The sequence below is a fragment of the Somniosus microcephalus genome, chromosome 7, assembly GCF_052327205.1.
Source record: "Somniosus microcephalus isolate GS21.2 chromosome 7, FLI_Smic_1.0, whole genome shotgun sequence".
NCBI lineage: Eukaryota > Metazoa > Chordata > Chondrichthyes > Squaliformes > Somniosidae > Somniosus > Somniosus microcephalus.
The window spans coordinates 111,246,041-111,260,651 of NC_140993.1; the positions used below are offsets into that span (position 1 = coordinate 111,246,041).

General features: G+C 42.6%; 1 protein-coding gene across 16 annotated transcripts in view; it reads left to right on the plus strand.

Moving 5' to 3' along the window:
• efr3a (EFR3 homolog A (S. cerevisiae)) overlaps positions 1–14,611 on the plus strand; it is a 278,874-nt gene that overhangs the window by 202,762 nt on the left and 61,501 nt on the right. For all 16 annotated transcript variants that reach the window (XM_085992836.1, XM_085992828.1, XM_085992830.1 and 13 more), the window contains one exon: positions 9,747–9,919. In XM_085992836.1, the coding sequence (XP_085848962.1) occupies positions 9,747–9,919 (173 nt within the window). The remainder of the gene's footprint in view (positions 1–9,746; positions 9,920–14,611) is intronic.

Consider the following 14,611-nt stretch of genomic DNA (forward strand, 5'->3'; position numbering starts at 1 on the left):
CAAATTCCCTTTAATACAGCATACCTTAATTTTAACAACAGGCCTCCTATGTGGTATCTTATCAAGTGCCGTTTGAAAATCGATATACAGACGTGCAACATTAACAACCCTCCAACCATCTGGCACAACTTCCATATTGTATCCAAGGATGCTTGAATGATTATACTCTAGTCGCGCCTCCCTTAGTGCATGGTGCTTTTTCCACTTGAGTTCCATATAAAATATTCTGCATTAAATTCAATTTTTTAAACATTTACAGGAACTAGCAAAGTAATTTAGGATCTGTCTTCAGTACATTATTTATGCTTCATGCAGTACAGTTGCATATTAAGTTAGTCACTTTTTGGGAGAGGGAAGAGAGTTTGTATATATTTTAGTTAATTAAAAAAATGAGTAATAGTTAGTATTTAGAACTTTCTGAAGACCAAGTACCAAAATTATTTCACTTTTAGTAATATTCCAGCGCATTTTCTTCTTCACTTGACAAGAATGTGTGGCTACCTGAACTCCAATTGTAACCTAACATAAGAAGTAGGAGCATGAGTACGCTATTCGGCCCCTTGAGCCTACTCTGCCATTCAATAAGATCGTGGCTGATCTGATCTTGGCCTAAACGCCACTTTCCCGCCTGCTGCTCATAACCCTCGACTCCCCTGTAGCTCAAATATATGTCTATCTCCACCATGAATATATTCAGTGACTCAGCCTCCACAGCTTTCTGGGGCAGAGAATTCCAAAGACTTACGACCCTCAGAGAAGAAATTCCTCCTCATCTCTGTTTTAAATGGGCGACCCCTTATCCTGAAACTGTGCCCCCTAGTTCCAGATTCCCCCACGAGGGGAAACATCCTCTCTGCATATACCCTGTCAAGCCCCCTCAGAATCTTATGTTTCAATAAGATCACCTCTCATTCTTCTAAACTCCAATGAGTATAGGCTCAACCTTTCTTCATAAGACAACCCCTTCATCTCAGGAATTAACCTAGCGAACCTTCTCTGAACTGCCTCCAATGCAAGCATATCCCTCCTTAAATAAAGAGACCAAAACTGCACGCAGTACTCCAGGTGTGGTCTCACCAGCGCCCTGTACAGTTGTAGCAAGACTTCCCTACTTTTATACTCCATCCCCCCCTTGCAATATGCCTTTGCAGACTCTTTGTGCCCTCCTCACAACTTGCTTTCCCACCTATCTTTATCATCAACAAATTTGGCTACAGTACATGACTTGAATCTTGTCGTTCATGTGGAAATGACTTAGGAAATAATACTGGGCGGCCTGCTGGTGGTGCTGTCCAGGGAGAGTATAAATACTCGGGCATGGGCCCAGCTTGCTCAGGACATTCCTTAACAGGAACTAGTGAAGGACACAACTGGATCTCCATGTTGAAAAACAGTTGATTAAAGCTTTGTTTAACGCTTAGACCAAGTGCCTAGTAGTAGTATTACGTCAGTACACATGGTCTCTTCATCCAAATCATTAATATAGATTGTAAATAGTTGAGGTCCCAGCACTGATTCCTGTGGCACCCCACTAGTTACAGTTTGCCCACCTGAAAATGACCAGTTTATCCCGACTTTGTTTTCTGTTAGCCAATCCTCGATCCATATTACCCCCAACCCCGTGAGCTCTTATCTTGTGCAGTAATCTTTTATGTGGCACCTTATCGAATGCCTTCTGGAAATCCAAATACACTACATCTACTGGTTCCCCTTTATCCACCCTGCTCGTTACATCCTCAAAGACCTCTAGTAAATTTGTCAAACACTATTTCATACAATCAAGCAGAGTCAACATGGTTTTATGATTTTCTAAATGGCCTGCAATTACTTCCTTAATGATGGACTCCAGCATTTTCCCAATGACCAATGTTAAGCTAACTGGCCTATAGTTTCCTGCTTTCTGCCTCCTTCCTTTCTTGAATAGGGGCGTTACATTTGCAGTTTTGCAATCTGCTGGGACCTCGCCAGAATTCCTGGGAATTTTGGTATATTACAAGTAACACATCCACTATCTCTGCAGCCACTTATTTTAAGACCCTAGGATGTAGGCCATCAGGTCCAGGGGACTTGTCAGCCTTTAGTCCCATTAGTTTGCCTAGTATTTTTCTTTAGTGATAGTCATTGTTTTAAGTTCCTCCCTCCCTATAGCCTCGTGATTATCAATTATTATTGGGATGCTTTTAGTGTCTTCTACCGTGAAGACCGATACAAAATATTTGTTTAAAGTCTCTACCATTTCCCTGTTTCCCATTATAAATTCCCCCTGCCTCATCCTCTAAGGGACCAATTTAGCTACTCTCTTCCTTTTTATATACCTGTAGAAGCTCTTGCTGTCTGGTTTTTATATTTTTTGCTAATTTACTTTTATAATCTATCTTCTCCCTCTATCATTTTTTTAGTCATCCTTTGCTGGTTTCTAAAAATTTCCCAATCCTCTGGCCTACCACTAATCTTTGCAACATTGTATGCCTTTTCTTTCAATTTGATACCATCCTGAACTTCCTTAGTTAGCCACGGATGGTTCATCCTTTTCGTAGAGTCTTTCTTTCTCACTGGAATAAACCTTTGCTGAAAGTTATGAAATATCTCCTTAAATGTCTGCCACTGCTTATATACCATCTTATCCTTTAATCTATTTTCCCAGTCTACTTTAACCAACTCTGTCTTTAGGCCTTTGTAATTGCCTTTATTTAAGTTTAGGACACTAGTTTCAGACCCAAGTTTCTCACCCTCAAACTGAAATTGAAATTCTATTATGCTATGATCACTCTTCCCTAGAAGATCCTTTACTATGAGATCATTAATTAATCCTGTCTCATCACATTACCAGATCTAAAATAGCCTTCTCCCTGGCTGGTTCCACAACGTATTGTTCTAAGAAACCATCCCGAATACATTCTATGAACTCTTCCTCAAGGCTACCCTTGCCAATTTGATTTGTCCAATCTATATGAAGATTAAAATCGCCCACGATTATTGCAGCACCTTTCTTACAAGCCCCTGTTATTTCTTGATTTATACTCTGTCCTACAGTGTGGCTATTGTAGGACAGAGTATAAATCAAGAAATAACAGGAAATGCAATATAATGTGGATAAATGGCAGATGCAATATAATGTGGATAAATGTGAGGTTATCCACTTTGGTGGCAAAAACAGGAAAGCAGATTATTATCTGAATGGCAATAGATTGGGAGAAGGGGAAATGCAACGAGACCTGGGTGTCCTTGTGCACCAGTCGGTGAAGGTGCAGCAGGCGGTTAAGAAGGCAAATGGTATGTTGGCCTTTGTAGCGAGAGGGTTTGAGTACAGGAACAAGGATGTCTTGCTGCAGTTGTACAGGGCCTTGGTGAGACCACACCTTGAGTATTGTGTGCAGTTTTGGTCGCCTTATCTGAGGAAGGATGTTCTTGCCATGGAAGGAGTTCAGCGAAGATTCACCAGGCTGATACCTGGGATGGCAGGAATGACGTATGAGGAGAGATTGGGTCGATTAATAAGAACATAACATAAGAAATAGGAGCAGGAGTAGGCCAATCAGCCCCTCGAGCCTGCTCCGCCATTCAGTAAGATCATGGCTGATCTGATCCTAACCGCCAATCTACTATCACAGAACCATCTCCTGAATCTAACAGAATTAGACACACGAAATAGGAGCAGGATCAGGCTACACGGCCCCTGAGCCCACTCCGCTACCCGCAGGGCCATGACCGATCCGAACCTAGACTCGTCCAAATTCCTGCCCGCTCCCCATAACCCTTTATTCCCTTTTACTTCTAGGAAACTGTCCATTACATAAATTTAAAACAGAAATAATGTAGCTTCTACAGCTTTTTGGGGCAGCATATTCCATGGACCTACCACCCTCTGAGTGAAGTAGTTCCTCCTCATCTCAGTTTTGAAAGAGCAGCCCCTTATTCTAAGACTATGCCCCTTAGTTCTAGTTTCACCCATCATCGGGAACATCCTCCCTGCATCCACCCGATCCAACCCCTTCACAATCTTATATGTTTCAATAAGATCGCCTCTCATTCTTCTGAACTCCAATGAGTAGAGTCCCAATCTACTCAACCTCTCCTCATATGTCCATCCCCTCATCCCCGGGATTAACCGAGTGAACCTTCTTTGTACTGACTCGAGAGCAAGTATGTCTTTGAAGTATGGACACCAAAACTGTATGCAGTATTCCAGATGCAGTCTCACCAATACCTTGTACAACTGAAGCAATACCTCCCTATTTTTATATTCTATCCCCCTAGCAATGAAAGCCAACATTCCACATTGGCCTTCTTAATCAATTGCTGCACCTGCATACTAACCTTTTTGAGTTTCGTGCACCAGGACCCCCAGATCCCTTTGTACTTCAGTACTTTCCAGTTTCTTGCCATTAAGATAATAACTTGCTCTACGATTTTTCCTGCCAAAGTGCATAACCTCACACTTTCCAGTATTGTATTCCATCTGCCAAATCTCTGCCCACTTACTTAGCCTGTCTATGTCCCCTTGCAGGTTTTTTATGCCCTCCTCACTCACTACTTTCCCTCCCATCTTAGTATCATCTGCAAACTTTGATATGTTACACTCGGTCCCCTCCTCCAGCTTATACTCGCTGGAGTTTAGAAGAATGAGAGGGGATCTCATTGAAACTTGTAAAATTCTGACAGGACTGGACAGACTAGATGCAGGAAGGATGTTCCCGATGGTCGGGGAGTCCAGAACCAGGGGTCACAGTCTAAGGATAAGGGGTAAGCCATTTAGGACAGAGATGAGGAGGAATTTCTTCACCCAGAGAGTGGTGAACCTGTGGAATTCTCTACCACAGAAGGCAGTAGAGGCCAATTCATTAAATATATTCAAGAAGGAGTTGGATATATTTCTTAAGGCTAAAGGGATCAAGGGGTATGGGGAGAAAGCAGGGACCGGGTACTGAATTTGGATGATCAGCCATGATCGCATTGAATGGCGGCGCAGGCTCGAGGGGCTGAATGGCCTACTCCTGCTCCTATCTTCTATGTTTCTATGTTAGGGAACCTATAGACTACTCCCACCAGTGACTTCTTTCCCTTACTATTTCTTATCTCCACCCAAACTGATTCTGCATCTTGATCATCTAAGCCAATATCATTTCTCACTACTGCACTGATCTCATCCTTTAACAGAGCTACCCCACCTCCTTTTTCCTTTCTGCCTATCCTTCAGAAATGTCAAATACCCCTGAATATTCAGTTCCCAGCCTTGGTCACCTTGCAACCACATCCCTGCAATGGCTATCAGATCATACCCATTTGTTTCTGTTTGTGCTGTCAACTCGTCTATCTTGTTACGAATGCTACGTGCATTCAGATAAAGAGCCTTTAATTTTGTCATTTTACCATTTTTCCCTACTCTGACTCTATTTGCTGGTGCACGCTTATGTTCGTACGCTCTGTCTCCTCCTGTCACACTGGTTATCATTACCCCTATGTGCCTTCTCCTTTCTCTTTGACTTTCTAAATTCCCCTTAACCTGAACCCTCCCTCCCTCCTCCGCCCCCCCCACTATTTAGTTTAAAGCCCTAGTTATTCGATTCGCCAGGACACTGGTCCCAACATGGTTCAAGTGAAGGCCGTCCCAACGGAACAACTCCCTCGTTCCCTAGTACTGGTGCCAGTGCCGCATGAATCGAAACCCATATATTAAATATGATTTGAAACTATGCAAAAAATGTTAGTGAGGCTTCTGCACTTGAATCAACTGTTGAGGTTTGAGAGTGGAGCCTGTGTGACACTTACACACTTACACACTTTCACACTTACACTTGTTGCTGAATTGCATCTATTTCAATGCATACATTCATGAGCAATGAGAGAGGGCTTCTATAATTGCCTGAGAAAATGATCAAAATTGAGGAAAAAATCAACTAATGAGGGTGACAAATCAAAGGAAATCAGCAGTGGATCCAAATATAGAATATTGGCAGTAATTAATTGACTATATGTAGTGTTAGTGAAGAGGCCAACTGATCAATTAATCAGTAGATGTCCCGGGTTAACAGAAGCTTCTTCACAGTCTGTATGATGTGATAAATAGATTGGCATCGATAAGATTTAGATTAGCAATGGAGAGGAACAAGGAACAATCTAAATTGGAACTTGTAAACTGGAATAGGGCTAACTTCAATGGGATGCGAAAGGATCTAGCCAGGGTAAAATGGAACCAAAGGCTGACAGGAAAAACTGTAACAGAACAATGGGTGATCTTTAAGGAGGAGATGTTCCAAGTACAGGCTAGGTAAATTCCAACAAGAGGGATGGGTAAGGGAACCAAAGCAAGGGTTCCTTGGATGACGAGGGAGATAAGATGATGAAACAAAAAAAGAGTGTATGAGGCATATTGGGTGAATTCTTCAAGGGAGAAACAGACCAAATACAATAAGTTGAGAGGTGAAGTGAAGATGAAAAAAAGATTAGCAAAGAGAGAATATGAGAGTAGAATGGTGGTTATCATAAAAGGGAACCCAAAAATCTTCTACCGGCATGTAAACAGTAAGTGAGTAGTAAGAGGCGGGGTGGGGCATATTAGGGACAAAGAAGGTGTTATATGCTTAGAGGCGCAGGGCAAGGCTAGAATACTATGAGTACTTTGTATCGGTGTTTACTAAGGAGGTGGATGCTGAGAAAATATTGGTAGAAGCAATGGAAGGGATAAAAATTGATAGACAGGATGTACTAGAAAGGCTGGGTATGCTTAAAAGTGGATAAGTCACCTGGTCCAGATGGCTTGCATCCCAGGTTGCTAAGGGAATTGCGGGGGGGAAGATAGCGGAAGGGCTTGCCATAATTTTCCAATCTTCCCTAGATGCAGGGGAGTTGCCTGAGGATTGGAAAGTGGCAAATGTGACACCATTGTTCAAGAAAGGGTGTAAGGATAATCGTAGTAACTACAGGCCGGCCAGTTTAACATCAGTGGTGGGTAAAGTTTTAGAAACAATAATCAAGGAAAAAATTAATGAGCATTTGGAGAGGTTTAAGCTAATTAAGGAGAGCCAACACGTATTTGTAAAAGGCAGATTGTGTTTGACTAATCTAATTGAATTTTTTGATGAAGTAACAGGGAGGATAGATGTAGGAAATGCAATGGATGTTGTCTACATGGATTCTCAGAAGGCATTTAAAAAAGTACCACATAGAAGGCTGGTTAACCAAATTGAGGCTCATGGAATAGGTGGGTCAGTGGCAGCTTGGATAAGGAATTGGCTTAAGGACAGAAAACCAAGTTGTGGTAAATGGCTGTTTTTCAGACTGGAGGATGGTAAACAGTGGTGTTCCATAAGAACATAAGAAATAGGAGCAGGAGTAGGCCATATGACCACTCGAGCCTGCTCCAACATTTAATAAGATCATGGCTGATCATCGACCTCAACTCCACTTACCCGCCCGATCTCCATATCCCTTGATTTCCCTAGAGTCCAAAAATCTATCTATCTCAGTCTTGAATATACTCAAAGACTCGCATTCACAGCCCTCTGGGGCAGAGAATTCCAAAGATTCACAACCGTCTGAGTGAAGAAATTCCTCCTCATGTCAGTCTTAAAGGGCCTACCCCTTATCCTGAGACTTTGCCCCCTAGTTCTAGACACGCCAGCCAGGGGAAACAACCTCTCAGCATCTACCCTGTCAATCCCCTTCAGAATCTTGTATGTTTCAATGAGATCACCTCTCATTCTTCTAAACTCCAGAGAGTATAGGCCTATTCTACACAATCTCTCATCATAGGACAGCCCTCTCATCCCAGGAATCAATCTAGTGAACCTCTGTTGCACCGCCTCCAAGGCAAGTATATCCTTCCTTAGATAAGGAGACCAAAACTGTGCACAGTACTCCAGGTGTGGTCTCACCAAGGCCATGTATAATTGTAGCAGGACTTCCTTACTCTTATACTCCAACCCCCTTGCAATAAAGGCCAACATGCCATTTGCCTTCCTTATTGCTTGCTGTACCTGCATGCTAGCTCTGTGTTTCTTGCACGAGGACACCCAAATCTCTGAAAACCAGAATTTGAAAGTTTCTCACCATTTAAAAAAATATTCTGTTTTTCTATTCTTCCTACCAAAGTGAATAGTCTCACATTTCCCTACATTATACTCCATCTGCCACCTTACTGCCCACTCACGTCATCTATCTATATCCCTTTGCAGATTCTTTGTGTTCTCACGGCTTACTATCCCACCTAGCTTTGTATCAACGACAAACTTGGATACATTACACTTTTCGGTCCCTTCATCTAGTTCATTATTATAGACTTTAAATAGCTGAGGCCCCAACACTGATCCTTGCTGCACCCCAGTAGTTACAGTCCCCAAGGGTCAGTGCTGGGGCCACTGCTTTTTTTGATCTATCTAAATGACCTGGATATTGGAATACAGAGTAGAATTTCTAAATTTGCCGATCACACCAAACTTGGGGGTGTGGTAAACAGTGAGGATGATAACCAATCGACTGCAACAGGACACAGAGGCTAGCAGAATGGGCAGACAAGTGGCAGATGGAATTTAGTACAGAGAAGCTTGAGGTGATGCATTTTGGCAGAAGGAATAGGGAGGGGCAAAATACACTTAATGGCACAGTTTTAAAGAGTGTGCAGGGACAGAGCGACCTGGAAGTTAATGTGCATAGGTCCCTGAAGGTGGCAGGACATATTGAGTGGTTAGCAAAGCATATGGGATCTTGGGTTTCATAAATAGAGGTATTGAGTACAAAAGTGGAGAAGTTGTGCTGAACCTTTATAAAGCGCTGGTTAGGCCACAACTGAAGTATTGCATCCAGTTCTGGTCACCACACTTTAGGAAGGATGTGAAGGCCCTTGAGAGGGTGCAGAGGAGATTTACCAGAATGGTTCTGGGGATGGGGGATCTTAGCTACAAGGACAGGTTGGAGAAGCTGGATTTGTTTTCCTTGGAGCAAAGGAGGTTGAGGGGTGATTTGATAGAGGTGTACAAGATTATGACGGGTTTGGATAGGCTAGGCGGGGAAAGGCTGTTCCCACTAGTTGATGGTACAAGGACTAGGGGGACACAGATTTAAGGTTTTGGGCAGGAGATACAGGATGGAAGTGAGGAAAAACTTTTTTATGCAGTGAGTGGTGAGGACCTGGAACTCGCTGCTGATGGAAGTGGAGACACTCAATGTTTTCAAGGGGAGACTGGATAGGCAGTTGAGGGAAATAAACTTGCAGGGCTACGGGGAAAGAGCGGGGGAATGGGACTGACTGGATTGCTCTACAGAGAGCCAGCACAGATTCGATGGGCTGAATGGCCACTTCCTGTGCAGTTATGATTCATTGACTCTGACTCGGGTGTATTTGCTATTTTTCCATATGGAAATATATTGCAAATGTCACATTAGCTTTATGGTACTTTGGAACCTGGAATGAAATTTTGCAGCAAGGATCAGTTATAGCCATTCAACAATTAATCTTTACTCTGAAAGTTTATGCAGCAGAGATTTGTTTCACCTGTGAATCCCTCATCAGTACAGCAAACCAGTACAAAAAAAACTCTCATCATCTAACTTAGCAGTAGTTATGCACAGGGCATTGGCAGTTTATCTTGATAAATGTGTATCTGAAACAAACATCTTACTGATCAAAAATGCCAAGATGAACTGGAAGACTAATGGCTGACTCTGCCTGTCCTTTTTGTAAGCCAGTAGAAATCTGCAGTAGACTTGAGGTAATGAATTAATTTGTTTATTCTCTTTATTAATACAAGGTGACTTCAGGATATAAGGCCAAAAGTATAGCAGCTGCCCTTCCATCTCCATTTTTAGAGCCCATACTATCAGTCTCTCTAATGGAAGATAGTGAGCTAAGGCAGCTGGTACTACACATTCTACACAGTCTTATTGATCGTCATGAGAACAAGGCAAAACTCAAAGGAATGAGGTAAACATTTCTTTGTTAGAATAAGTTATTACATATGCATGCTTGTATATTTTATGTGAATTTCAGACGCCACTTGAATGAGAAACATAAACTTTCTGTTGCAATGTGGATTATCGCCCAGTGACAATCTCTTAAATGTGACCCTGTTGATTTAAAAAAAAAACATTTGTAAAAAAAAAATACAATAGAACTACCGACAAATTCTGGTTGTTTTTTTATGTGGGGATACAAATCATTCCAGATTTTGAGCAAAGTCTCTTGAACAGTCTCTCTTAGTGAGAATAGATTTGTTCATGCAAAGTTACATTTGAATATTGAATTACTATGGCAAATTCTCTTTACTGACATTTCTGGAATGCTATAAAATAAATATTTTGTTCTTGCATGAATAAAAAAGGATCTTTTAGACAAGACTTGACTTCCCTACACCTTGCATACAGTTTCCTCACATGGATTATATATTTTTTCCCCTTCTATCCATGTAAGATGCAGTTAATTGTATAATATGTGTAGGAACATCTTTCCTGTAACAATAATGATTGCCTTCTCATGGATCATGTGTCTTCAATCCAAAATTACAACAATAGCCCTTTAAAGTAACAATTAGTGCCTGGGAGACGGAAAGTTGAAAATACGTTGAGGGGCAAAGCTCACAAAGTATAGCAATTCAGTTAACTGGTCCCCCTTTTTCCACTACTGCAGGGAAAAGGTACTTGAGAAGCATCAAGAAAGATAGGGATTTTATTGAATCAGCAAATGCTGTTCCATTTGTTCTGTATGACATTGAATACTTCATTAAGGAGAGGTAAAAGTCCAGATGCTATATGGGTATAAACTGTTTTGGTTGATACAACCCTGCTTTAGATGGAACTAAACAGAATGTGACAGAAATGCACAGCAGGTGGTTCAACATCTGAAAGTGAAATAAACATGTCAGATGTGACACTTCATCAGAAATATAGTATGGTCAGGAGACAGCAGTGCTGCAGGGTTACACCACTAAAACAGATACAGGTGTCAAACCAGTACTTGCTGTATAGAAAGGTTATTACAGCTAGAGTCATAAGTAACACTAAAGCCTAATCTTGCGGTATGCCAGTATAATGTTGAATTGTAATCATAGAATCATAGAAAGTTACAGCACGGAAGGAGGCCATTTCAGCCCATCGTGTCCACGCCAGCCAACAAAGAGCTATCCAGCCTAATCCCATTTCCCAGCTCTTGGTCCGTAGCCCTGCAGGTTGGAGCATCCCAAGTGCACATCCCAAGTACTTTTTAAATGTGGTTAGGGTTCCTGCCTCTACCACCATTTCAGGCAGTGAATTCCTGACCCCCGCAACCTCCAGGTGAAGAAATTTCCCCTCAAGTCCCCTCTAAACTTTCCACCAATTACTTTAAATCTGTGCCCCCTGGTTTTTGACCCCTCTGCTAAGGGAAATAGGTCCTTTCTATCCACTTTATCTATGCCCCTCATAATTTTATACACCTCAATAAGGTCTCCCCTCAGCTTCCTCTGTTCAAGGAAAACAGACCCAGCCTATCCAATCTTTCCTCATAGCTAAGATTCTCTACTCCCAGCAACATCCTTGTAAATCTCTGTACCCTCTCTAGTGCAATCACATCTTTCCTGTAATGTGGTGACCAGAACTGCATGCAGTACTCTAGCTGAGGCCTAACTAGTGTTTAATACAGTTGAAGCATAGCCCCCCTGCTCTTGTATTCTATGCCACGGCTAATAAAGGCAAGCATTCCGTATGCCTTCATAACCACCTTATCTACCTGGCCTGCTACCTTCAGGGATCTGTGGACATGCACTCCAAGGTCCCTTTGTTCCTCTACACTACTCGGTGTCCTACCATTTAATGTTTATTCCCTTTCCTTGTTAGTCCTCCCCAAATGCATTACCTCACACTTCTCTGCATTGAATTCCATTTGCCACTGTTCTGCCCACCTGACCAATTTATTGATATCTTCCTGCAGTCTACAGCTTCCTTCCGTATCAACCACACAGCTGATTTTAGTATCATTTGCAAACTTCTTAATCATACCCACTATATTCAAGTCTAGATCATTGATATATACCACAAAAAGCAAGGAACCTAGTACTGAGCCCTGCTGAACCCCACTGGAAATAGCCTTCCAGTCATACAAACACCCATCAACCATTACCCTCTGCTTCCTGTCTCCGAGCCAGTTTTGAATCCAACTTGGCTCTTTGCCCTGGATCCCATGGGCTTTTAGCTTCATGACCAGTCTGCCATGTGGAACCTTATCAAAAGCCTTGCTAAAATCCATATACACTACATCAAACGCACTACCCTCACCTTACCCTCCTTATTACCTCCTTTAAAAATTCAGTCAAGTTTGTCAGACACGACCTTCCCTTAATGAATCCATGCTGACTATCCTTGATTAATCCATGCCTTTCTAAATGAAAAATTATCCTGTCCTTCAGAATTCTTTCCAATAATTTTCCCACCACCGAGGTTAGGCTGACTGGCCTGTAATTACTTGGTCTATCCTTTTCTCCCTTTTTAAACAAGGGTACCACATTAGCAGTCCTCCGGAACCACACCTGAAGCCAGAGAGGATTGAAAAATGATGTCCAGGGCCTCTGCTATTTCCTCTTTTGCTTCGCTTAACAGCCTGGGATACATTTCATCCGGGCCTGCGGATTTATCCACTTTTAAAGCTGCTAAACCCCTTAATACTTCCCCCCCTCTCTGTTTATTTCCTCCAATATTTCACACTCCTCCCCCCGATAGCAATGTCTGCTTCGCCCCTCCTTTGTGAAAACAGATGCAAAGTATTCATTAAGAACCCTACCAATGTCTCCTGCCTCCACACACACATTACTCTCATGGTTATCCTCCTACTCTTAATATATTTATAAAACATCTTTGGGTTTTCCTTGATTTTACTTGCCAAGAATTTTTCATGCTCTTGCTTTGCTTTCCTAATATCCCTTTTTAATTGCACCCCTGCACCTTCTGTCCTCCTCTAAAGATTCTGGAGTATTTAGCCCTCGGTATCTGTCATACGCCTCCCTTTTTTTCTTTATCCTACCCTGTATGTCCCTAGACATCCAGGGGGCTCTAGATTTGTTAGTCTCACCTTTTTCTCTAAGGGCACATATTTGGTCTGAACCCTCTGGATCATCTCCTTGAATGTCTCCCACTGCTCTGACACTGATTTACCTTCAAGTAGCTGTTTCCATTCCACTATGTCAAAATCCCCTCTGAGCTTAGCAAAATTTGCTTTTCCTCAATTTAGAATTTTTATTCCTGGTTTGTCCTTGTCCTTTTCCATAACTACCTTAAGTCTAACAGAATTTTGGTCACTAGCACCAAAATGCTCCCCCACTGTCCTGCTTCATTCCCTAAAACTAAGTCTAGAAACACCCCCTCCCTTGTTGGGCTTGCTACATACTGGCTAAAAAAGTTCTCCGGATGCATTTTAGGAATTCCGCACCCTCTATACCCTTCACTAATTTTATCCCAGTTAATATTTGGGTAGTTGAAATCCCCTACTATTACTGACCTATAGTTTTTGCATTTCTCAGAAATTTGTCTACATATTTGTTCTTCCTCACTGTTTGGGGGTCTGTAGTACACTCCCAGCAGTGTGATTGCCCCTTTTTTATTTTTCAGTTTGACCCCTATGGCCTCGTTTGATGAACCCTCCAACATATCATCCCTCCTCACAGCTGTAATAGTTTCTTTAATCAATACCACGACCCCCCCCTCCCTTTTTACCTCCCTCTCTATCCCATCTGAAAATCCTGTAACCAGGAATGTTGAGCTGCCATACCTGCCCCTCTTTCAGCCACGTCTCTGTATTAGCTATAATATCATAGTCCCAAGTATCTACCTGTGCCCTCAGCTCTCATGCCTTGTTCGCGATACTCCTTGCATTGAAGTATATACCATTTAGTACAGGCAAACCTCCTTGTTGACTACTGTCCAGCCCTTGATTCCTCTGTCCTTCCAATTTACTTTCTATGTTTTTGTTTTCCAATTCCAGTTTTTCTTCCCTCCTTATTGACTCTATACTTAGGTTCCCATCCCCCTGCCAAGCTAGTTTAAACCCTCCCCAACAGTACTCGCAAACCTCCCCGTGAGGATATTGGTCCCGTTCCCATTGAGGTGCAACCCGTCTGGCTTGTAGAGATCCCACCTCCCCTAGAAACTGTTCCAATTCCTCAGGAATTTAAAGCCCTCCCTCCTACACCATTTCTCCAGCTATGCATTCATCTGCTCTATCTTCCTATTTCTGTGTTCACTAGCAAGTGGCACTGGTAGTAATCTGGAGATTACTACTTTTGAGGTCTTGCTTTTTAACCTCTTTCCTAGCTCCCTAAATTCTGCCTGCAGGACCTCATCCCTCTTCCTACCTACCTATGTCGTTGGTACTGAAATGGACCATGACCTGTAGCTGTTCACCCTCCCCCCCTCAGAATGCCCTGCAGCCGTTCAGTGACATCCTTGACCTTGGAACCAGGGAGGCAACATACCACCGTGGAGTCTCATCTGTGGCCGCAGAGACGCCTGTCTGCTCCCCTAACTATTGAATCACCTGTCACTATTGCTCTCCCTCTCCTCTTCCCCCCTTGCCTGTGCAGCTGAGCCTTCCATGGTGCTGCGGACTTGGTTCTGGCAGCACTCCCCAGAGGAACCATTGCCCTCACCAGTA